Genomic DNA, 25008 nt, shown 5'->3' on the forward strand with positions numbered 1-25008 from the left:
AATCATCTGGAAGAACCAGAGTCAAGAGGCCTATTCAGGAAGGGCCCTGTGGACATTAGACCCACTGGGGAGCATGGTGTGTACTAAGGCCTGGAATGTTTATTGCTCCCCAAAGATGCCTTCTACAGGGGGGAGAAGCTTGTAAACCTGAAGGAGCTGGCTGATGAGTCCCTGGAGAAGTGTCGAGAGAAGTAAGTGTGCTGACCTATTGGCTACTGACTTGGGTTGACAGGATCTTTCTCCATTGCCAGCCTCCCTTTGTCCTTGCTGTCTACTCCTAGAGGGGCGTGGGAACATCTTGCCAACTTCTTTTAGTCCACTGGACCAATACTTCAGCCTTTCCTTTTCTCTAGGGGTTTCCCAGTGAGATGCTGCATTGTGGTCAAACATCTGGGGCGGGCAGAGCTGGGCAAGAATGACTCCCCCAGCCAGTCTCCCCCAGTTAAGAGGCCATGTCCAGATGTGCAGGTGAGTCTGACACTACTGTACTCTGCTGTGGGCTCTAATTCCCTCTCTCTTCTTACCCAAGGAGTTCCTATTTTTTCCCTTGGCTTCCTCATCATAATACTGAGATCTGGGAACAATTCCAGGAAAGCTTCCTCTAATAGGGCTGGCTGAGAGCAAGGGGTTTTGACCTTGAATATGGTAGAGAAGGAACTTAGCATGAAAAACTGTGAAGGTTGATAAACAGAGGGGACCCTTAGGGCTTAGGCTTAGGCTTGGGTTGGAAATGTGCTGACTTGGTTGACTATATATATTCATTTTGATTGGACTGAGACTTGAATGAGCTACATTTGTGGCTTTGGAGCCATCCTTCTGCTGAAAGCTTTAGGAAAGTTCCATTGACAGCCTACAGTTTGGAGGGGCATAGATATATAAAATCTGGGGTCCAAAAGGATAGAGGATCACTTAGATTCTTTGATTTGAAGTATCCTGAGTAGTGTTGGAACTAGAGAGGCTAGTATGGGACTAGGGAGATTGGGAAGCCCAATCAGTATTAGAAATACTGTACACAATAGGGGTTAGGAAATTGAGGCTGAGGGGACTAGTGAGGGGCAGCTGGGAAGAAAGAAGGCATCGAGGGGGTTTAGGGAACACTCACCCTGCCCTCTCTCACCTCTATCTATGGACCCTGCTCATCAGCCTTTCCATTCCATGGGCTCTTAACAGGGTAAGCTGAAAGAGAAATCCAAGTGCATCTGACCCCAGGTATCCACTTCTTCACTGCCCTTGGTCACTGCTTCCCTGTGTGCTTGTCTGTCTGTTCATCTGCTCTCTGTCTGTTTGCTCCAGTGAGGTTATTGACAGAGCTAAGTCTGTTCCCTTCGTTCCTGGGCCCCTTGACATCCATGTTATTCAGAAGGGTTATAAAATCAAATGTCTGTTTCTGCCTCTGTCAACTCACATATAACAAGGATCTCAAAGTTAGCAACAGACTTCCCAGTTCACTCCTGCTGCATAGGTCCTTTGTGGGAGAGGGGACTAGATAATCTGTGAGAAAGCATATGCTGTACATTTAGCTAGGGGGTAGAGCCAGGAAAGACAGGAAGCATATGGAGGAGGTACAAACTCTGATCTTGAGATTTTACCATCAAGTTGGGAAGTTAGATCTATAATGTAAAAGGAAAAATAAGTTTTGTATGGGACAACAGAGAAGAAATTCCTAAATACATTCATATGCAACTTGAAGTTTATAAACAATATATAACTCTGACATAATTAAGTACTAAATTCAACAAAAGTCACACTGTAGGTGGTACTCAAATCTTATTAGTATGTAGCAGTGGCTTGGAGTCCAGGGGCCAATATTTAGTTGTATGACTTCAAATAAGTCATGTCTCCTCTCTGTACTTCACTTTTTAAAGAATCAGTAATAAAGACATGATATATGATTAAACCAAATAGTTTCCATCCCTAAACCAAATTCAAAGGCCACTGTTCCTGTGAGCTCCACCATCTTCACAGGTTACTCTGACTCTTCACGGCCGACCTCTTGTGCTGGTGGCACATATGAGTATGTGGACACAGACCTGACTTCTGGGAAATGTTTTCCTTATGAAATTTAGTCAGCACTGAGTATGGGAATGCTCGTCTTTTATTCCTACACTGGGGAGACAGAGTCAAGGATCCCTGTGAGTTCAAGACTAGACTGATCTACATAGTGATTTCCAGGCCAGCCAGGGCTGCATAGTGAGACCCTGCCAAAAAAGGGGGGAAAAAAAAAGAAGAAGAAAAGAAAAAAGGAAGGAAGGAAGAAAACAACAAAAATCCAAAAACTAAATGAAACTTCTTTTGAAAGAGGTACCAAACTTGGTGGTTTGGGATGTAGGCTCTGCAGCCAGACCACCTGGGTTCAGATCCTATCTATCCCCCCTGCTACAATGTAAGCTTGCTTGCTTCACTTTCTCTCTGTATTAGGTAAAGACAGTAACTGTACTTACAGGATTTTATCAGTATATATGGTATTTGGCATGTAGTAACTATTCAAAATATATTAGATGTTGTCACCGCCCTTAAAAACATCAGACAGACTGTCAATTTCCAGGAGGAAGACTGAGATAAACAAACAAACAAACAAATAAAAACAATAATATTTATTGTAATTCAGCCTCAAGCAGCAAACTCCTGGGTTTTGTTGTTTGGAGAAGAAAGTAAAATCAATTAAAAAACGAAACAAAACAAAATCAAAACCAAGCAAGCAAAGAAAATTAAATTAGTCTCACAGAGTTCGGGTTTGCTGTGTGAAAACTGTAGTAGAAGCTCTAGGAACCATGGCAGGCCTCCAGGCTCCTGCCTTGTTATGCAGTCTTCAAAGAAGGGCCTGGAACGTTTTGCAGGTGTCCTTGCCGACCAGACCACTTACATACTCCATATCCCCTTACATACTCCACGACTGTTCTGGTCCAAGGGCAAGAGCCAACTCCTCAGTTTTTATTTTAGAAAACGTAACCCCTTTCCTTTTTCAAGGCCATGGGCCTCATAGGTACACATGAAATCCACAAGCAATGTTTGCTTCACTAACAGCTCATTCTGCTCCCCGGTGCTCACTGTCAGCTCCACACCTGGAGTACCACACCTATTCCACTCCTCCCTACACACACAAACACCTACAAAGGAAACAGTGTATAAAAGTTCTCTCATTGCCAGACCACAGTGTAACTGTGTCTTACCACGACAATTCAATGTACTATAGACCATTCATAAAGAATATGTCAGCAAAGAATATTGGCATAGTTCCACTTAAAATCATTAATACCCTCAGCTCAAGTAATAATTTAACAGGAAAAAAGTATCCACGTGACAGTGTACACATAAACTCATACAGATCAGATCTCCCACCAAAAGACAGGGTACTTTATGTTCTCTTGCTGGGACAGCTTGTCTGTTTTCCTCCTACTGCCCACCACACCTAAGACAGGGTTTCACTGTATAGCCACAGCTGACCTGGAACTCCCTATGCAGACCAGGCTGACCTTGAATTCAACATGCCTCTGGCTCCTGAGTGCTGAAATTAAAGGCATATGCCACCCTACCCAACCTCTTATTTTTAATGACACCCTCACTTAGATCATTTTTATAATGCTCATATTCTCTTGAGTAAAGGGCAGGTTAATTCAGAAAAACAGGAGTGGTTAGAGAATCATTTTCCAATTTATCAAGATATATATCTGACACTTTGGGATTAAAAAAACACAAATATTCACATAACAAATTAGCATATGCCTATGTATTAGAGAAAGGAATTTATTTAACATTGCTATATCTACCAGCCAACCAGGTCCATTGAACATTCAGGAATTTAATAGAAGCAGACATAATGGCATGTACTTGTCATACGGAAGCTGAGACTGGAGAACTGTAGTTGGAAGCAACCCTAAAATCTCATCCAAAAATACAACAAAAATAATTTACTGACTATGAAAGGGCTTTAAGATAGCCAAAGCAAACCCCAAACATTCCTCACCATCTTAACCTTTTCCCCAGTGGTCATTAAACTTCCCTCACCTTTCTGACATTAGTTAGTCCCTCTCTGCCGCAACAATCAAAGGCCTGCTGTTATTAGACGGCATCTTTCTCTGTTGACATTTATAAAATCCTGTCTGACCTTTAGGGCAAAGGGAACTTTCCTTGTTTAAAGCCCCTTAAGGGGCTAGAGAAATGGCAGAGCATTAAGAGCACTTGCCACTCTGGAGGGGAGTGGGGCTCCCACCACTCACATCAAAGGGCTCACAACCACCTGGAACCCCAGGTCCAGGGGAACCAAAGCCCTTATCTGGCCTCCACAGGCACCTGCATTCACATGGCACAGAAACATACATTCACGTCCACACACACATGCACATCAATAAAAAAAGAAAAAGTCAGGCATGGTGGCGCAAGCCTTTAATCTCAGCACTTGGGAGGCAGAGGCAGGTACATCTTTGTGAGTTCAAGGCCAGCCTGGTCTACAGAGTGAGTTCCAGGACAGCCAGAGCTGTTACACAGAGAAACTCTTTCTTGGAAAACCAAAAAGGAGGAAGGAAGGAAGGAAGGAAGGAAGGGAGGGAGGGAGGGAGGGAGGGAGGGAGGGAGGGAGGGAGGGAGGGAGAGAAAGATGAGTGACTTCCATGGTCATATGGCAAGAAGATGGAACTCCAGAGTAATTTTAGAGACATCTAGAGAATCCAACTTCACCAACAGAATTTAGACTGGAAAAACTAGTTTTCAAAGAGGTAGCATAGCCAGGAAAAGAACATGGTTTCAAAGGAGAGGTGAGAGAAACTTCAGGTAGCAGATCCTGAATCATCAAAGGCAATCCAGGATAGCAGGACATCCCTTCCCTGAGAGGAATTCACCTTGGTGCTTCTCTACCAACTTGAAACAAGACTTCCTGCTGAATGGAGGCTCCTAAAGTAGGGGCTGCTGTGGGAAACCTTATTGGTTCCATTTCTATAAAGATACAAGAGAAACTTCAGAACGGGATGGGATCCAAACACATAGGAAAAAAAAAATTCCTGGATGCAAATTGTTGGGTTCTCTTGCTGTTAACTAACAGGATAAGTGCTCACCTGCAGGCAGTGACTAATGTTGTTTTCCCAGTTGTGTGGTTGTCTACATCCCTGCTCATGTGCCACCAGTCCTACAGCACATATGTGTGTATTCGGGCTGTGTATGCATAGTTACTTATCCAACAAAAATGTCTTCTGAGTATCAGATACAGTACTAGGTGCTAAGGCTCTGGGGGGAATATGCCACTGCCCTCCTAGAGGGCCCTATCTAGTTGGGGGAGATAATAATCAAGAAAACAAAGTAATTGGAAATATGTGTTGTAAGGGAAAGGAACCAAGTGTTGTGGTGGGATGGGAGTCTCAGATACTGTTCAGGGACAGTCTTTCTAAGAAGGTGGTATTTCAGCTGAGTGCTGAAGGGATGAAGTGCCAGGAAAGTGGCGTTCCTCAGAGTAAAGGCGGGTAAGGGGGTTCTGGGGTAGAGCAGAGAGAATGGCAGAGAAAGTCTGTTCTCTCTGCTCCACTGTACCCTTGAGGGGCCCCCTTCTTTTCCTGTACCCCTAGATGCAGGTACCAGGTAGGAGTGTCTCCTGCCTCTGCCTGAACTTCTTACAGTTCTTCCCTGCCTATTCCTGCTTTCCTCTTCAGATCTCCTGGAATGAAGGCGTTGACTTATGGTGGCATGAACTCATGCAAGAGGCAGGGGATGAGTTTGAGCCTGAATGGTGTGATGCTGAGGACCCACTCTTCATCTTGTATACCAGTGGCTCCACAGGCAAACCCAAGGCAAGTGTGTGTGTGTGTGTGTGTGTGTGTGTGTGTGTGTAAGGGTGAAGAGTGAGTTTCTGGGGAAGCTTGGAATGACCAACAGAAATTATTAGATGGAGTACTAGGAATGTAAGTGGTCGATATATTTATGTGATATCACAGTGTGATAAAGGAGGTGGAAGAGAGACAAATGCTATGAAAGGGCATCATAGGGTTAAAATCTTTAAGAAGGATCTTCTTCCACCTCTGTTCAGGCTCCATTTGTTGGTCAGTAGAGGTGGACACAAAACGCCAACCTGAGGCCCCATATTCTCCCCACAGGGTGTGGTGCACACAATTGGAGGCTACATGCTCTATGTGGCTACAACTTTCAAGTATGTGTTTGATTTCCACCCGGAGGATGTGTTCTGGTGTACAGCAGACATTGGCTGGATCACTGGTCATTCCTATGTCACCTATGGGCCACTGGCCAATGGTGCCACCAGTGTTTTGGTGAGATGGGAGCTGGGACATGGACAAAATTCTTCTTGGTGACTACCACCAAGGCTCCTTAAGTCTAAAGATGGGAGACTTATTCAGGGACCTACTTCCTACAGAAAGAGGAATCCCGAGGGGTTGTATGTCCTAGAAAGTTTCCTGGCTTGTGTGATCAGAGGGTAAAGACATAATTGGTCAGAAAGGGTGAATACTGAACCTGAGGGAATGACAGGGGAACGGAAGGACTATTGGGAAGGGCCCAAAATAACCAGATTTCACTGGGGTCAGTTTGAGGGGATCCCCACATACCCAGATGAGAGCCGCTTGTGGAGCATTGTGGACAAGTACAAGGTGACCAAGTTCTACACAGCACCAACAGCAATCCGGATGCTCATGAAGTTTGGAGATGACCCTGTCACCAAGTGAGACCCCTCCCCATCTGCTGTCCCATAGGTATCCTTCAGAGCTGCACTGTCCTGTGTGTAGTTTCTTTCTGTTGTCTCAATGTCCTGACCTGGAATAAGGGAGGGGGCAAAGGAACGCTGAATGCATGTGTATTTTGGCTCCCAGTGGTACTCAGAACTTTCTTCTCTTCCACTTTCCTGCCCAAGGCATAGTCGGGCATCCTTGCAGGTGCTGGGCACAGTAGGTGAACCCATCAACCCTGAAGCCTGGCTATGGTACCACCGGGTAGTAGGTTCCCAGCGTTGCCCCATTGTGGACACCTTCTGGCAAACAGAAACAGTGAGTGAGGGATTGAGGAGGTTATGGCTTAGGGACGACATAGGAAAACTGACTCAAACCCCTCATCTCTGACTTCCACAGGGTGGCCATATGCTGACCCCTCTCCCCGGAGCCACACCCATGAAACCTGGTTCTGCTGTGAGTAAAGTGCTTCTGCTGGTCCTAGGCTTGGCAGGGATAGGTTTTAGGACTTTGGGCCTATTAGAGAGTAAGGTGCAGAGCTGAGAGCTATGAGGAACTTGGGGCTCTGGGGCTCATTGGAAACTGAGTCAGAGTTGCTTCATTCCTCTTCTTGGATTGTGCCTCTCATTTGCTTTTAGTCTTTCCCATTCTTCGGTGTAGCACCTGCAATCCTGAATGAGTCTGGGGAAGAGCTGGAAGGTGAAGCTGAAGGTTATCTGGTGAGAATCTGGGATTTTAAAGGGTCTGCTAATGATCTTCGTTTTAGAGTTTATAACCTTATCATTATAAATAGTTGAGAGTTTGTCCTCTGCTGAAAGACACCAGTGGAAATCCATCCAAATACTCTGCCTGCATCTTAAAGCCTTTTTAGAGTATGTTCCCAGGCTTGTGATGATGCTTTTGGAGTCAAGAAGGCTTAGTCCAGTTCTTCCTTAGATACCCATTCTAGATTAAGGAGTCTTGGTAGCATAAAGAACAACCATTCGGGCTCTGGAGTCAGCCTGCCTGTATCCAGACCCTGACTTTGCCTCCTCTGTGACTTTAGACAAGTTGTCACCTAATGCCTTTGAATGTAATCTTCTCATTTGCAAAACTGGGTTATAATATGTATAAATAATGGTACTTTACCTCCAGTGTTTTATTGAATTAGATAATCCACACAAAGGGTTAGCCTGGAACTGAGAAGTCAGTGCTCATAGATGTTAGCTGATGCATTTTTTGTGTAGTACCCATCAGATCCCATCCCATTTCACTTTCCCAAGATCAAGTTAGGAACAGAGGCAGGACTCAAATCTAAGCTTTCTTACTTAATCTAGAATTCTGCTGACACAGAATACTATTGATTGGAAATCACTTACTCACTCTTTTTTTTTTTTTTTTTTTTTGATTTTTCGAGACAGGGTTTCTCTGTGTAGCTTTGCGCCTTTCCTGGGACTCACTTGGTAGCCCAGGCTGGCCTCGAACTCACAGAGATCCGCCTGGCTCTGCCTCCCGAGTGCTGGGATTAAAGGCGTGCGCCACCACCGCCCGGCCACTTACTCACTCTTATAGGTTCTATTTTTATATGACTTTTTTGCCTTTTAATGGGACCTGCTTTCCTGAGGAATTACCCAAAAGAAACCCCAATTTTCCAGATGTTTATTACTCACAGAACACTGTGCTAGGCAATTTTCACATACTATTAATTTAACCCTTATAATAACTTTAGAGTATATTTACTTTTTTTTTTTTTTTTTTTTTTTTTTTTTTTTTTTTTTAGTTTTTCGAGACAGGGTTTCTCTGTGTAGCTTTGCGCCTTTCCTGGAACTCGCTTTGGAGACCAGGCTGGCCTCGAACTCACAGAGATCCGCCTGCCTCTGCCTCCCGAGTGCTGGGATTAAAGGCGTGTGCCACCACCGCCTGGCCGAGTATATTTACTTTTATTTGCAGATGACGGTCCTGAAGTTCAGAGAAGCAAAGTTACTTACCTGAGGCCATATAGAATTGGGATTCTAAGCCCAGCTCACCTATCCCCAAACCCTATACTTTGCACTACTTCTCAGGGATGGCATTTGGGGTATTTTCCTTCACGCTTAGCAATGCTGTAGTTGTCTTCCTGTGTGATAGCCTAGAGGATGTGATCACTGTATCTTCTGCATTCCTCAGGTGTTCAAGCAACCCTGGCCAGGGATCATGCGCACAGTTTATGGGAACCACACACGTTTTGAGACCACCTACTTTAAGAAGTTCCCTGGCTACTATGTGACAGGAGATGGTGAGCCTTGGCTGTCCTGCCCCCAGCCCTCTCTTCAAAACATATACCTTTACTTTCCATTTTCAGAAGAGTTGGCCGGGGGTGAAGCGTAGAGGAAGGAGTATGTCCTGAGGTCCACATCTGGCACCCAGGAGAGCTACAGTAAGGCTGTGAGGGCAGGGCACTTGTTGAGTGGCTAAGAGCACTTGCTGCTCTTCCAGAGGACCTGAGTTTGGTTCCCAGCACCCATGCCTGGTGGCTGACAACCACCTGTAACTCCAGCTCCAGGGGACCCAATGCCCTCTTCTGTCCTTGGTGGACACCCACACAAGTGGACATACTCAAACAGAGATACACACACATATATAAATAATAAAGAATAATTTTTTAAAAAGAGAGGAATGAGTGCTGCAGAAAGTCTCATACCATCTGAGATTAGATCCTAGGGAAAACAGGCTCTTATTTTTCACTTTAGTGTTGACAAAGATGGGCATGTAGAAATGGATATTACTATGTCACATTTGCCCTCATGTCTGGAGCCTGCTTGTCCACTGTCTGTCTTCCGGTTCATCCATCCATCAGTATTTATTGAGTGCCTACTTTGACCAGGTACTGATCTAATGAGCACATGGTGTGTTACTGTGAATAACATTGTCATATTCTCTTATCTTATGGGGCTCACATTTTACTAAGGAGAGGACAGACAATAAACCAATTTTATTGGTTACAGGTTAGTCATAGGTAGAGATAAGTGCTATGAAGAAAAGAATGAGATAGCGCCTCCAAGGGTGGTCAGAGAAGGCTTCTCTGAGTGATACTTGAACAGAGGCCTGAGGGCGGAAAAGCGATCAAGCATAGAAAATCTACAGTAAGAGTATTGTAAAGAGGGGCTACAACCTGGAAGTTCACAAGGAATGGACTGGAGCCGTGAAGCTGGAGTGAAGTAAGCCTAGGGAAGACTGTTTCATTAAGTCAGAACATAGGTAAGAGATAATATAGAGTCATGTAGGCGGGGTAAGCAGTCTAGATTTTATTCAAAGTACAGTGGTAGAGCTGGGATATGGCTCAATTTGTAGAATGCTTGCCTAAGCATGCACAAAATTCTGGTTTCTGTTCCCAGCACCACATTAAACAGAGCACAGTGCAATCTCAGTACTTGGGAGGCAGAAGCAGAATTAGGAATTCAGGACCAACTTTGATAGATAGTGAATTTGAGGCCTGCCTGGGGTACATAAGACCCTGTCTGAAAAGGAGAGAGCCGGTGGAGATATAGCTCAGTAGTAGCATATACGCCTAGCATACCTGAAGTGTTAGGTTTAGTCCTCAGTAACACACACACACACACACACACACACACACACACACACACACACACACACACACACAATGACGGATGGGGGGCAGCTAATTTGGAAAATAATTTTGAATGTTCTAAAAATATACTTGAGATTGAGTATATTATTTATTGCCATGGAACAAATTATGCCCTAAGATGGCAGCTTCAAATAACACATTTCACATAGTTCTTGAGGATCAGGATCTGGGAATGTCTTGGTTGGGTGGTTCTCAGTCAGGGTGTCTCATGGGTTAGAATCAAGCTGTTAGTGGGGGCTGTAGTCATTGAAAAGTTTGAGCCTATGGGCCTGTTTACATGCTGGCTCATATGGATTTGGGCAGGAATCCTCAGGCAGTTGTAAGCCACCATGGGTACTGGGAACAAGGGTGCATGGGTGCTTGGTCCTCTGGAAGAACAGCAAGTTTAGGCAGGATCACTCACATGGCACCTGTATATACCCAGAACAAATGATCTGAGAGAATATGACCAAGATGGAAGCTAAAGTCTTTAGTAAGCTAATCTCAGAAGTGACATCTATTGTTTCTGCCAAATTCTGCTGATCACATAGACTAATGCTATATAACAAGAAAGGGCTGTAGGGCTATAAATACTAAGAGATGAAGATCAATGGGGCCATCTTGAAAGCTGGTTGCCAAGGCAACAAAAGTGGAATCAGGAAAGATTACCATAAGCTACTGTAGTAGGCGTGGTAGTTTTTATAATATAAATTGTGTATCCTGCTGTAGGGTATTTACTATGTTGAATATTTCTTCCCAGGCTGCCGGCGGGATCATGATGGCTACTACTGGATCACTGGCAGGATTGATGATATGCTCAATGTATCTGGTGAGAGGCCTGTATCCCCTCCCATTTCATTAGTTCTTTCCCCCTTGTAAATCCTAGCAAAAACTTCAAAGAGCGAGCAAGGACCATCCTATTTTGAGGCTGTGGCATAGAGTATGGCATTCAGTCCTGGGCCCAGGTTTTGGAGGAAAAGTATAATGCATGTTAGAACATGCCAGGAGAGGATCTAGGACGGTCAAGACATGACTGGAGATGAGCCATGGGAAGAGAGAGTGAAAGCCTTCCCTATCTGACCAGAATAGGTCAGCCCTGTGGGTGCAGATGGAGCAAGAGCCGGGGCAGGAAGGCTGAGATCCCTCTCATGCATTTCCCTTTTCTTGACAAGGACATCTTCTGAGTACAGCAGAGGTGGAATCAGCACTTGTGGAGCATGAGGCTGTTGCAGAGGCAGCTGTGGTGGGCCACCCTCATCCTGTGAAGGGTGAATGCCTCTACTGCTTTGTCACCCTGTGTGATGGCCACACCTTCAGCCCCACCCTCACCGAGGAACTCAAGAAGCAGAGTAAGGAGCTTCCTGGGACGGGAATTGAAGGTTCTGCAAGTTACTGGGGAGAGGCTGCAGCCGACTACAGATTCCAGTGTCGTGTGGGGCGACTGGTGTCTTCCCACTTAGTCTCCACTAGTCTCTACACTGGGACGGTAACCGCCAAGAGTTTCAGGGAACTCTCCCTGTGTCAGCACCAGGATCAGCGCTTTATTGCTTTATCCCATTTAATTCCTGTAATTACCTTCACGAAATAGATCCTGTTGTTATGCTAGTTGTAAAGATGAAGAAACTTCAGGTACAGAGAAGTTACACTGCTTGCTCAAGGCTGTGCTGCCAGGTGTGATTTAAACTCTAACAGGCTGATTCTAGAGACCGAGTCCCATGGGCATGGATTAAAATAAAACAAAGAAGTAAAGAGACACTGTGTTAATAGAGAACAGGGAGCGGTAAACTTCAGAATGGCTCTAGGCAGAACTCTGAAGAAGAAACAGCTGGGGAAACAAAGTCATGGCTTTAGAAAGTCTGGTTAACGGCACTAAAGAAATGCTTGATGATTTGTTGTTACAGTTAGAGAAAAGATTGGCCCCATTGCCACACCAGACTACATCCAGAATGCACCCGGCTTGCCTAAAACACGCTCAGGTAAGTTCAGAGTCCTGCAGGGATTGGGACAGGCTAAAGCCCAGGGGTGGCAGGTATGTGGATGAAAGTCCTTAAAAGAGCGGGGATCAGTCAGCATTGTTACTAAGTAACAAGAGGTATGTGGGTTACCAGGCAAAATCATGAGGCGAGTACTCCGGAAGATTGCTCAGAATGACCATGACCTGGGGGACACGTCTACAGTGGCTGACCCATCCGTCATCAGTCATCTCTTCAGTCACCGCTGCCTGACCACCCAGTGATCAAGACTCTTGTCCAGGATTTCCCTGTGCGTGGCTCTCCGAACTTCTGCCCATCCACCCTGCCCCCTGCCCAGGAATACAAGAGCCAATGCTGATTGACACTTTGGTTGAAACTAGGGAGCGTTTCCTAGACTGCCAGGTAGAAGAGACAGGGCACAGGTCAACTTCAGACTGATATGCTCCTAGACTCCGGAGGTCTCCAAGCCCAGAACAGAGACTTAACACTACATCCTCAACCACAGTTAGCTAGTCTGAGTGTAAGTGAGGGCCTAGACAGAAGCAGGGCAGTAATCCTTTCAGCTTTCTGGAAAGCACCAATTCTTATCTTGGGCAAGCCCAAGCCTTTAGAAATGACAGTTTGTGAGTCTATGAATAATTATTTTTTTAAATTCTTTGTTGTTTCTGTTCTGAATCTGAATTCCTTGCCAGATGGTAGCACTGTCTGCCTGTTTGCTCTAGAGACTGCAGGTGGGTTCAGTCTCCAGACTCTAGAGGGTTTTCATAGCATCTGCTTCATTGAAAGAGTAAGATACGCTCTGTTCCTAGAACCAAGGGAGTTAACAACGTTCCTAGTCCTGCCCCATGAACAGAACCCTGCCCACAAGGGGCACTCTTAGGTGAAACTCTTCTTGTACTTTTTGTGCTCAAGACTCACTGTTGTAGGAATAAAGTTTATGGGCTCAAGAAGAGAACTGGTTTTTTTAGGTATCTGTGTGTTCATTAGCTGCTCTGATGTATGTGGTAGATGGGAAGAGCATTGCTAGTCCCCAGACTCCCCCAGAACCCTTTGTTTGGGCAGAACCAGGCAAAGCTTCACTCTCAAGACCTCTGACAAGCCCCTAAGCAAGAGTGATTAAAGCCAGTTTACAACTATGATGTCACATCTGGTGCTTCTTCCTGGGACCCTGTCTTGACCCTACAATCCTCTGGAAGCATTAGCAAGTGACTAAGGATTAGGACTCGAGGGTCTCATCCACAGGATCTGAAACCAGTGAGATCCCCCGTACACCCAGTCACCTTTCCAGCCTATCTACCTCCCATGGGCTGCCCTCCTCCCTTTGGTACATGAAACAATGAATTGTTGAATCAGCATCGTTGCTTTATTGAGGGCAGAGCTGGGGAAAGTCTATGCTGTTCTAGCCCCTTCCTCCTGTCACTTAGTCCTACCCCAAGTCAGGCACTAGAACCCCTGGAAAGGTTCATGAGAGGGTAATGAAGATCTGCAGGGCTACGGCCTTTACCTCGAGCAGCTTCCCCCACACTCCAAGATCTGGGGACCTCCAGCACTCTTCTAATGGAATCATAGCTTTTCTGGTCCTCAGATGGAAGGCTGAGAGAAGGTACCCAGGATTTTCCCTTCCCTGAAGACCCTGGAGGTCTATGGAAGAGACAAGCTTCCCTAAGGTGGGGACTGGAGTAGCCCCTCAGGAATTAGGAGAGGAAGGCCAAGTACAGGGTAGAAGGTCTCTCGAGTGAAGTCAGGTGCGCCCTCACACAGGGTAGGGGTTGTCCAGGACTGCGACTCCCGCTGCCACACCTCCGTCTGCATGTTCAATGGCTTTGGTTCGAAGCAGATGCCCCACATGCTTGTTCATCACAAGTGTTGTTCCCTGTCTGTAGAAATGGGGTCAGGAGACACACATTAGGAAGCTAGGCCCTTCTCTGGTCCCACCTGACTGACTGGTAGATTGGAAGGGGCTACATTTAAGAAATGCTAGGACTTTAGAATCAGATCGGGAGTTGCATCCTAGCTTGAAAATTATAAGCCTAGAAGCTTCCTAAAAATGTCCTTAATTTAAAATTGAGAAATACCTCTTCTATTACAAGATGGTCATATGGATTAAATAAAGCAAGAAAAGCATATAGCATGATTCAGGTGTACATTCATGTCCTGGGGTATGCATTTCCTGTTACTCAAGGTGCCTGTGGTGAGTCGGTGTAGCGAGAGAGAGTAGCAGGCAAAATGCCGCAAGTGCTTAGAGGGGAAGTCTGTTGTGAGGGGAGGCTGTGGCAGAGGGCATGGCAGATCTTCACCTTGCCCTGACCTTGAAATATTTTGCAGGAAGTTGCATTAGGGCCTTCTTCTTTGCCAATTCCAAAGTCCTCCTCTTTTCTTTTTTCTTCCTTTCTCTCTTTCTTCCTTCTTTATTTGAAATAGGGTCTAACTATGTAGCCTTGGTGGTCCAGGAACTCACTGGCCTCTAACTCATAGGCCTGTCTCTGCCTCCTAAGTTCTGGGACAAAAGGTATACACTAACATGCCCGCTTTCTTCTTGATTCTTACTTTTCAAATCCAAATCCAGAAGCCTCCTCAGTATTTCAAAGCCACTGAATACCCTCCTCTCTCTCATCTTTCCCTGGAATTCCTATGGTTTTAGAGCTGGACCCAAACTTTCATATTCCCTGGAATCTCCTATTCCTTCTTCCAACCATCTTTTCTCAGTTCTCCTCACACCACGAAGGATGTCTTTAACAGCTGTAAAGCATGTCTTTTCCGGGATTCACTTGTTAGCTCTGTGGGCTGGGCAAGTCTTGGGTCCTTACTTAACAGACAAGGAAACAGGTAAGAAAACTAGGAACTGGCAGAGCTGAGACTGCAGCCCAGGACTCATGGCTCTATTCAAGGTTCCTTCTAGGCTTTCTCGGCTGGCACTCTTGTAGGGAAGTAGTAGAAAGAGCTGCTCCTGACTGGCTTACCTGACATAGACTCCAAAAATGCCCAGTTCTGAGATGCACTGGACCACTCGGGCAGGGCTGCCAGGCCGTAGCAGGCAGCTCCCAAAAGGCTCGGGTTCAATCTTCTCCATGAGGATGTAGGAGGCCCTCTCCTCGCTGTCCTTCAGCTGCTCCAGCGCTTGCACCATTTCTTCCCCATACAGGTTATTACCTGCAATCAAAGCGGCCAGTCACACAGAGCATATCTGCTTCTGAGAAGCAAAGGTCACCTTAACAAGAAAGCCTTAGACAAGTGAACACACCTGCCACCACACCGTTCTGCCTGTTCTGCCCCATCTATGGACATTTCTCCTCAGCCATCTTACTGTTTCCTTCTCTTAAATGTTGGGGTTCTCTGGGCCTGGGGAGATGGCTCAGCCTGTAAAGTGTTTGTTATGCATGCACAAAGACCTGAATTCTGATCCCCAGCACCCACGTTAAGCTAGGTGTGGGTGTGTGTATCCATAACACACTCTCCTCGTGCTGGGGAAGTGGAAGGTGGAGACAGGTAGATCCCCAGAGCTTGCTGGCTAGTCGCTAGTCTAACTAGTTGGTGAGTTCCAGGTTCATTGACAGACTATCTAAAAAAAGTGGAGGGCAATAGAGGAAGAAGACACTGGATACTAACCTCTGACATCCACATGTATGCACATATGTGAACATGCACACACATGTGCACGCATACATACATACACAAAGATGTTGAGGTTCTCTAGGAATTCTCTACCCTTGCTCTGCTCTCTATGTACTTTTGTTCCTAAGGTTTCATCTGCACTGTATAAGTTAACTCCCAAATCTTTAATTCATGCTCTTTGTTCTAGAAATCAGAAGCATGCAAACTCAGCACATCCAAATGGAAATGTGTTGCTGCTAGAACTTGCTTCTCCTGAATCTTCCTACTGCTAATGAAATGAAAGGCATCCCTGAGTCCTATTTAAGTTCACTCTCCCTGTTACCTATGTTACTAAATCAGAAATGCCTCCACCTGTGTTCTATATTGTTATAACCCTAGCCTGGACCTCTCCATGGGTCTTCTTGACAATGGTATCAGCCTTCTTCCACGATCTCTGTCACAAATATCTCCTCTCAGTCCAATAAAGCTATAAAGGCTGAAGCACCAGCTTTACAAGCTTTCATCACTGCTAAGTTCCTGGATAGTTCATGTGCCCTTTCTCTGCTTGAAACTTTAATGGCTTCCTTCCTCAGTTATGATACATACAGTTTATAACATACATTTGTGTCTATCTGTGTATGTTATGCATATACATGTGGAAGCAGAGGCCAATATTGAGGATCTTCTTCAGTGGCTCTCTACCTTATCTCTTGAGCAGGGTCTCTCACAGAACCTGGAGCCCACCATTTCAGCTAGACTGGCTAGCCAGTGAGCCTCCAGGATCTGCCTTTCTCTGCCCTCTACCCCCACGTCCTAGGGGTAGAGATGCTTGCCATCATGCTTGGCTTTAATGTGGGGGTAAGGATCCAGTGCTTTATTGACTAAGCCATCTCCCCAATCCCAAGTTTTCTGAAATATTTTCAGTGCTCTTTGTTTGTTTGTTTTTTTGTTTTTTGTTTTTTTTTTCAAGACAGGGGTTCTCTTTGGAGCCTGACCAGGAACTCACTCTGTAGACCAGGCTGGCCTTGAACTCACAGAGATCCACCTGCCTCTGCCTCCCGAGTGCTGGGATTAAAGGTGTGCACCACCACCGCCGTCCAGCTTCAGTGCTCTTTTATAATATTCCCAGCCCATATTCCTGCCATCTCCAACTCTAGCCTCACCAGTTTCTCATTAACCTCTAGTCCAGTCCATGTGGTCATGGCCCACTGCTTTTGCTTAAATGGCCTTCAGTTTAGAATGATCTTTCTCCTTTTCTACCTGGAAAACTCCAACCTAGCCATTAAGACCCAAGTGGAAAATCAAGTCTGTACAGCAGACATGATCCCTGCCCTCAGGGAGTTTCACAGTAATACAGCCAGGTACCCCCTTAGGCCTCCTAGTGTGCACCATCTGTTTCTCTGTAATCTACCCACAGGCACCTCAAACTACGGTTGTCCAAATTCTCCAGTGTTGTTCATCCAATCCCCTGGCACTCCCAGTTCCAGGGTGCTGGGAGATGCTCCATGCTGGGATCTGTGTTGCTTTCTCTTATAACCACTAAGCCTGGGACTGTATCCACACCTCGAGTGCCAATCAGCACTGGCAATAGCCTGCAGCCCTTCACTGGGCAGCTCTGCAAAGGAGATCGGCCTACCTCCACCCTCTCGCTGGGGCTTCAGCACAAAGTGGCTAGGAGCAGCGAGGGCTTCAGCAATGGCCCGGTCCCCTTCTTCACCCTGACAGGAGGCAGAAGGTGGTCACTAGAATGCAGGCTAACAGGACAGCCGAGGTTCTGCTGCGCATGCACAGTGGCATGGCGGGGTGGGGGGGGGGCACACACAGCAGGGGGGACCATTGTAAATGCCATCAGGCTAGACACTCCATTCTGGAGGTGACCCCTAACTCCCTTGCAGCACTAGACATAGAACAGGCTCTTTAGGACTCTGCAGAAAGCCTGGAGAGTGGGTACAGATGCTCCCTAATTCTCCCCACTCTCCTTAGCCATTTCCCTGGGTTTCCTTTCCATCATTGCTGAGGGAATGGGTTTTAGTCCCCAGATTCTGGCCTCAAGGGTTCTCCAGAGCACCAAGGATGTGAGTCATAATGCCAACCATAATGCCAGCTGCACTGTACCCTCCCCAACACATTTGGGTCCAGGTTTCTGCTATGTGGCCTATGGCAGGAAAACACACTACATACCATGTCCAGTGAATAGAGGCCAGCAAAGGTGGCCCGGAGGCGGGCCACAGCCTCAGGCTGGCCTGGGAGCAGCATTTCCAGCAGGCCCGGCCTGCTCAGTTCCTGCTGCACCTTCTTAGTCCCAGCCAGCTGTGTGGCAATGTCTGGACACTTGGCAGCACATGATCTCTCTAGCAGTAGGCGTGCTTCCCAGTTCTGCAGAGGTAATAAAAACCAAAGGGCCTTTACTTTACTGGATAGGTGCCAGACACTGTGCCTTTTAATCTTCAAGCTGATTATCGTTACGACATCCTAGTGAGGCAGATATGGCCTCTCAGTCTGCGGGATTCTTGCCTTTAGGGAGTTTGTGATCTAGCAAACTAATACAAGTTCATAATTAAATGGAAAATTACTAGCAAGGAAATGTCTTTGGGTATGAGGGACAGGGTCTCACCATGTAGCCCTGTCTGGCCTGAAACTTGCTATGAAGACCAGGCTGGCCTCAGATTCACAGAGATCCACCTGCCTCTATCTCCTGAGTGCTGGGATTAAAGGCATGTGCCACCACATCCAGCAGAAAAGACATTTTGTAAGAGTATAGAAAAATTGGTGAGTTTTTCTCCCCCATCCCTCTATCTCCTTTACTCATCCTATCTTTTGAGACAGTCTCACTTGGTAGCCAGGCTGGCCTGTAACTCCCTAGATATCCTGGGCTGTCCTGACTCAGCCTTCGGAGTACTAGGAGAGTTGTTATTTTAAACAGGATCTGGTTATGGAACCCAGGCTGGCCAGGGCTTGCAGTTGTCCTGCCCCAGCTTCCTGAGTGCCAGGAGTATAGCACGTGCCACCACACCTGGCTGGATAAGGTTTGAAGGGCATGGGACTCTTGATCATATACTCAGCTTCTCATTGTGCTCCAAATAAAATCCAACACTTCAAAATCTGGTTAACCATACAATCTATAGCCTTGTATCAAATAAAGTCCATTCCTTACCATGACCTATGAGACCCTGTGAGACTGTGTTCCCCATGGTTTTTTATCTCATGCTGCTGCCCCCAGCTTCTCCCTCTAACTCTTGACTCCCACATTCTAGCCAAATAAGTCTGTAATTATCAGATTTCACCCCTTCTTCAGGGCCTTTTATGTTCTCTTTTCTTTTGCCTGCTTTCCCCCATGTAACGGATAGCTACATCCTTCTCATCCTCAAGTCTTGGTTCAGTCACTTCTCCCCTGACCACTCTAATTAATGTGGGTTTCCCCACAACCCTCTACCTTTTCATCCCGTTCTGTCAGTCAAAGCCAATTACCTCTCAACTAGGGATCCCCCCTCAAGCTGGATACAGTATTACGTATTTGTAGGGTCCTGAGCACAAAGCAGGTCAGTTACAATGAGTTCCAGGGGCAGCCTGGGCTATAGAATATGAGTCTGTCTCAATAAACATAGCAAAATCAAAACTCAAAAAAATCATTTGTCCATTGTTTTTCTTCCTGGTGCTCATCTCCCTGCTCAGGCAGTGTAATTCACCATGAGAACCAGACCCTTAGTTTCTGCCTTGTTTTCTGTTAGGTCCCCACAGAACAGCAGGTTCTGACACTCCACAGGTACTCAGTATCGGCTATTGTTGCCCAGTGCAGTGAAATCTGAGTAAGTCCCTGACAACAGGCAGTGTGACAGGTGAAACTCACTGGAGAGTGGGTCCCCAGGTAAACAGGATCATGTGAACAAAGGCCTGCAGCTGGCTAATCACAGGGTGGGTGAATAGTCTTGTGTTAGGAGCTTAGGATACAAGAGACGGAAACACCAGAGGATCATGCCTCCGAGCTCTGGTCCCCATTCTCAGGCACTGGGTAGAAAACCACCTTTGTCCAGATTCCAGACTCCTGTCCACAGCTGGAGCAAGGCTAGGGCCTAGAGCGTATATCCTGCCCCCTCCCCAGTGCTATCCACTGGAGAGCTTTACCTGATCTTCATCAGTCATCCAACTACTGGCCTGGTGTTCTGGGCAGTCATAGAGGCCCAGAACATGAGATAAGACTAGAAAAACATCTCACAGAGAAAGCAAAGCTCCAACACAAGAGTCATCTAACAAGTCACAAAGCCTTGAAGCTCCATGTCCACGTTCTAAGCGTAGGTGAGCTGCTCCATGCACACCACTGCCTTCCTTGGCGCACTCTCTCCTCTTCTGCCTCCCTGTCCTGAAACTGGGATCTGTTTTCCCTCTCTAGCAGCAGGTTGCCAGCACTCTAACCACTTCTCTGGTCAAAAGGACGCTCCCTAAAGCTGTCCTTCGGAAGAGCAGCACCCTGTAGAGCTCAGCCCCAAGGGACCCTACGTGAACTATAACTCTCACAGGTCCCTTCATTTCCATGGGTAGCTGAGAGCCTGGACGGGTGGGAAAGCGACTCACAGTCATGACTCTCAGCTCACTACCCAGGGTATTGTAAAAAAGATTTATTTTTATCTTATGTATGTGAGTGTTTTCTGCATGCATGTATGTGTACTGTGTGTGTGCCTGGTACCTGTGGAGGCCAGAAGAGGCCACTGGATCTCCTGGAACTGGAGTTACAGATGGTTATACACTACCATGTAGTTGAGAACTAAACCTAGGTCCTCTACAAAAGCAGTAAGTACTCTTAACTGCTGACCCTCTCCCCAGTCCTTCCTTCCTTCTTTCTTCCTTCCTTCTTCCTTCCTTCTTCCTTCCTTCCTTCCTTCCTTCCTTCCTTCCTTCCTTCCTTCCTCCCTCCCTCCCTCCCTCCCTCCCTCCCTCCCTCTCTCTCTCTCTCTCTCTCTTATCCATGAAAGCAGGGCTGTTCAGCCTTTCCTCCATGATATAGATACTAACAGCAGCGAGAAGAACAGCATATTCAGAATGCAATGGTCTGAGAGTCAGAAATCCTGGGAAATTCTTGTGGAATTTTAGACAAGCCTCTGCGTGGCTCCAAACCTTAGTTTCCTCATCTGTGTAATGGGGATAATTATAAGTCTCACAGGATGGTTGTAAGAGTTAAATAAAATGTGTAGAAAGTAATTTTTGAAACTACATAGTAGTTAGTGGGATGAGGTAATATCAGGATTGCCATGAACATAAATGAGAACATGATAAAACAAACAAACAAAAAAACCTTTCTGATTTCGATAAAGGAGAAATAAGGAAAATAAAAATGGTCAGTGGAGCTGGGAATGATGACTCATGCCTGGACTGTCAGTACTTGGAAGGCTGAGGCAGGAGAATGCCACTCATTGAGGCTACATAGAGCTTCAGGTCAGCCTGGGCTTCAAAGAAAGACCTTGCGCCTCCCTACCCAAAGAAAAAGCCACAGAAAAGAACAAACAAAGATAGGTGGGAGGGTGGCCTAGAACTCTTGCATCAGCTAGTGAGGGCTGACTGGATCCATCTCTTTCCAGATCTTTGTTCAGAGCTGTTAAATTGGGTAGCTCAAAATTATACCATGGAAGTCAGCAATGCTATAAATCGGGGTCTTCCTCTAGAAAGATGTTCGTTCACCAACATATCTCCAGACAATGTGTGAACGGCTGAAACACTACAGGTAGACTCCTGAGGATTCAGACCCTAAAGACCCTGGAGAGTGAAAGGTAACAAAACACTTGCAAGAAGAAAGGCATTTCCAGCAGCAGCGCCCTGAGCAAGAGGTGAAGCAGAGTTCTGATGCTTGAGCTGGGTTTCGGTGGCGCTCTGGTAGGTCCCTGGAGGGAGAGAATGGTCTAATAGAAAATACCTACCTGTGGATTATACTGACTGGGCATGTAGCCATCTCGGAAGTAAACCACAGCAACTTCCTGGCCATCCCTGTAACACAGGATGAAAAAAACCTTCTGAATGAAATTATTACTGATGTGTTCAGTGGTTCAGTCTATTTCAGGATACATCAGAATACATGTGGCAGTCCATAAGGCAAGCCTGGGCAGGGTTCACTAGAACTGGTGAAAGCAGAAACTTGGTACTTCTATTAAAAACAGGTGTGCAACACGCAATGTTTTAGAATATTCTGGACCTAAATTTATTTTAAGAAGGCTACAGGGTAACAAGGAGGTTAGCACAGGTAAAATTAAAAACACATGTATCCAAAATTTTGGGTGGAGGAATCATATTGTTATGATCAGCAAAACAGAACTGAATTACTTATTTCTACGGCTTAAAGTAGCAGAAAGCAGACAATCTAAGATCTCTAAAACTGGTGATGGGGATGTGCAAAAACCTGACTCTAATTAAGATAAGCTCTTCCCCTTTCCCTAGTTCATATTATCTAGTTTATCTAAAAAGTAAACTAGCTACTTTGTTTTATTATGATAACAGCACATTTTGAAATATCTGAAGTGGGATTATGAAAGTCCATAAAGGCTCTTAACTTTTTTGTTACTTTGTTTTTTGAGACAGGGCCTCTTATATCCCAGGATGACCTTGAGCTCACTTTATACCTGAGAATGACCCAGAACACCTGATCTTCCTGCCTCCACTTCTCAAGTGCTAGGATTACAATGTGTGCCATCACTACTGGCTACATTCTTTTGTTTGTAGACGGGCTCTCACTACGTAGCTTTCTATGTTTCTGGAACTTTCTATGTAAACCAGGCTGGCTTAGAACTCAGAGATCTGCCTGCCTCTGTCTCCGGAGTGCTGGAACTAAAGGTGTGTGCCAGCATGCCCAGCCCTGACTCAGTCTGACTATGTAAGCTGCAGTGCCTACCCAAATGTGTTGTACTAAAGCTACAGTGTGGTGGCCCATGGGAAAAACAGGGCCTGGCTTAGAAGACAAACCCAGGCTACAGACCAGAGTAGCAACCACACGGGAAGAAGGAGCCTGCACCCCTGCTGCCCAGCCCAACTGCTCAGGCCTGTCTTAGACTAGCCACAAAGAGAGGCAAGAAAAATTTTAGAACCTCAGAGTTCTACATGAAAACCAAGATTATCTTTAAGGATGATACCCTTATCCAGAAGGCCAACAGCTCTGATATATCCCGTTAGAAGCAGAGCATGGCTAGACATTTCTAAAATTTCCTGGAAGGATGAGGTATTTCAGAAATTAGGAGAAAAGAAAACAAGCTATCATAATTCCCAGACGAAAAGCTCTTGAGTGATAGGAGCTATCAAGAGAGGTTCTTAATCCAGCTGTCTAGTGGCTCCTTGGGGATGCTTACACAAACAACCTTCGGTTTTGGTCTAGGGAACCCCTTTCAGAGACATCTTCAAATCTTCGTCGGATTACATGGATGTTCCTGGGAAAGAAAGGTGAGAATCAGAGGTAACAGGTGCGGTGTTTGGAGTGCCCTTCCCACTTGGGGTCACACCTGAAGGTCCCTCCCTTCACTTGCCTGTCCAGCAGCTCATTCTCTATGGCACGCTGGTCAAATATGTTCCTTTCTTTCTCTTGCGCGATCAGCAGCACCACAGCACTGGAGAAAGAGCAGAAGTGAGCAAGGTTGCTACAGGGCTCATGCCCCCTGCCACTCCCTTCAGATGAGGTAAGAACTCAGCTTCTCAAGCAGTCCCTGCTGAGGCAGGCCACAATGCCCGCACTCGGGGTGGGGGCGGGGCGGGGCCAAGAAGATGGTGGATTTGAGGCCAGGCTGGGCTACATAGCAAGACCCTGTGTCAAAACAGAGAGGAGCGACTGAGAAGGTGACTTGGCCAGTCAAGTGCTTGCTATGCAAGCCTAAGGACCTGAGTTTGAGCTCCAGAACCCACTTGAAAAAAAAGCTAGGCAGCATGTCTGTCACCCCGTCTCTGGAGAAGCAGAGGCAGGAGGATCTCTGGGGTTTGCTGGCAAGGCAGTCTAGGCAAACTGGTAAGCTCCAAGTTCAGTGAGAGACTGTCTCAAAACTAAGATGGAGAGAGATTGAGAAGACACTAGACTTGGCCTCCACAGGCATGTCCACACAAGACAGACAGACAAGAGACAGAATACAGCTTCCCTGCAAGAACAGACGCTGCCTCAAATTAGGACTGCCTGAGACAACAACACATTTCTTACAAACAGGAAACTTGGGGGGGGGCAGCTCTTGTCTGTTCTCTAGGAGGAGATGAAATATTGTAATGAGAGCAAATATCATACAACTTAAAATTTAGACTTAAACCCATCTATCCTTACCCACTTCTTCCCCTAGAAGGCATCCTGAGCCATGTATGATGGCTCACTCTTGTGATCCCAGCACTCAGGTAGTAAAGGCAAGATAACCAGGAGTTTAAGACTGGCCTGGGCCAGTGGTAGCACATGGCTTTAATCCCAGCACTCAGGAGGCAGAGGCAGGCCTCCCTGAGTTAGAGGCCAGCCTGGGCTACAGAGTGAGTTCCAGGACAGCAGGGCTACCCAGAATAAAACAAAACAACAACAACAACAACAACAACAAAAACCCAACCCTTGTTTTGAAAAACAAAAACAAACAAAACAAAACTGGCCTGGGCTACATGAAACCCTATCTTAAAACAAACAACAGAAAACCTAACACAGTGATACGGTGATTCAAAAATCGGTCTGGGAAAATAAGCACTGAGGAATGTTTTGTAAATCAACAACAATGCTGGGGTCAGATACTGAGGACTCCATTATCAGACAATACAGGATATGATGATCCAAGAGTGGAGTTCTTCCGTGAAAAAAACAGAAGAGCTAAATGGAACTCCCCAGAGGCAACTACAAACAAGACATCATCTCTGGGGACCTCTCAGCAGCTCTGTGATGTCCACAGGGCCACATTTGGTCTCAGTGTTAATGGGATCACTAACGCTTACTGAGCCTGCTCCTCTCTGTTTATCCACAAGTTTCTTAAAGGAGCAGGGGCTTGGACACTCAGGAAAGAGCTTACACCAGTTGAGATATTCTCAGTGTTAGACACAGGCTCTTCCCTCCCTCAATGACTCACAAGGCCGCTGTTTTATAGTACCAAAGTCCCTTTCTGCTGTAGCTGCTCTGGTGTGTGCCCATGGCCTCTTGCTCAGACCCCTGCAAGTCCAGACTCTGGCTTGGTACTCTCGGCACATGTTCTGTATTGACCTCTTATCTATCTCTGCTTTTTCC

At 46.2% G+C, this 25008-nt stretch overlaps 2 protein-coding genes across 5 annotated transcripts in view; one reads left to right on the forward strand and one right to left on the reverse strand.

Annotated features, from left to right (window-relative positions):
- Window positions 1-13571, forward strand: part of Acss2 (acyl-CoA synthetase short chain family member 2) — a 42860-nt gene extending 29289 nt beyond the window's left edge. Inside the window, exons 6-18 of the mRNA XM_006988252.4 lie at window positions 116-191; window positions 354-468; window positions 5637-5774; window positions 6078-6248; window positions 6522-6655; window positions 6845-6977; window positions 7059-7115; window positions 7298-7378; window positions 8805-8913; window positions 11006-11074; window positions 11418-11594; window positions 12147-12221; window positions 12354-13571. Of these exons, the coding sequence (XP_006988314.1) occupies window positions 116-191; window positions 354-468; window positions 5637-5774; window positions 6078-6248; window positions 6522-6655; window positions 6845-6977; window positions 7059-7115; window positions 7298-7378; window positions 8805-8913; window positions 11006-11074; window positions 11418-11594; window positions 12147-12221; window positions 12354-12481 (1463 nt within the window). The 3' untranslated portion in view covers window positions 12482-13571. The remainder of the gene's footprint in view (window positions 1-115; window positions 192-353; window positions 469-5636; window positions 5775-6077; window positions 6249-6521; window positions 6656-6844; window positions 6978-7058; window positions 7116-7297; window positions 7379-8804; window positions 8914-11005; window positions 11075-11417; window positions 11595-12146; window positions 12222-12353) is intronic.
- Gss (glutathione synthetase) overlaps window positions 13560-25008 on the reverse strand; it is a 31239-nt gene continuing 19790 nt past the window's right edge. For all 4 annotated transcript variants that reach the window (XM_006988250.4, XM_076570958.1, XM_076570957.1 and 1 more), the window contains exons 7-13: window positions 23306-23386; window positions 23132-23209; window positions 21716-21782; window positions 17991-18185; window positions 17446-17527; window positions 15179-15368; window positions 13560-14095 (exon numbers count right to left, since the gene is read on the reverse strand). In XM_006988250.4, the coding sequence (XP_006988312.3) occupies window positions 13972-14095; window positions 15179-15368; window positions 17446-17527; window positions 17991-18185; window positions 21716-21782; window positions 23132-23209; window positions 23306-23386 (817 nt within the window). In that variant the 3' untranslated portion in view covers window positions 13560-13971. The remainder of the gene's footprint in view (window positions 14096-15178; window positions 15369-17445; window positions 17528-17990; window positions 18186-21715; window positions 21783-23131; window positions 23210-23305; window positions 23387-25008) is intronic.

This window comes from Peromyscus maniculatus, chromosome 4 (assembly GCF_049852395.1).
Source record: "Peromyscus maniculatus bairdii isolate BWxNUB_F1_BW_parent chromosome 4, HU_Pman_BW_mat_3.1, whole genome shotgun sequence".
Lineage (NCBI taxonomy): Eukaryota > Metazoa > Chordata > Mammalia > Rodentia > Cricetidae > Peromyscus > Peromyscus maniculatus.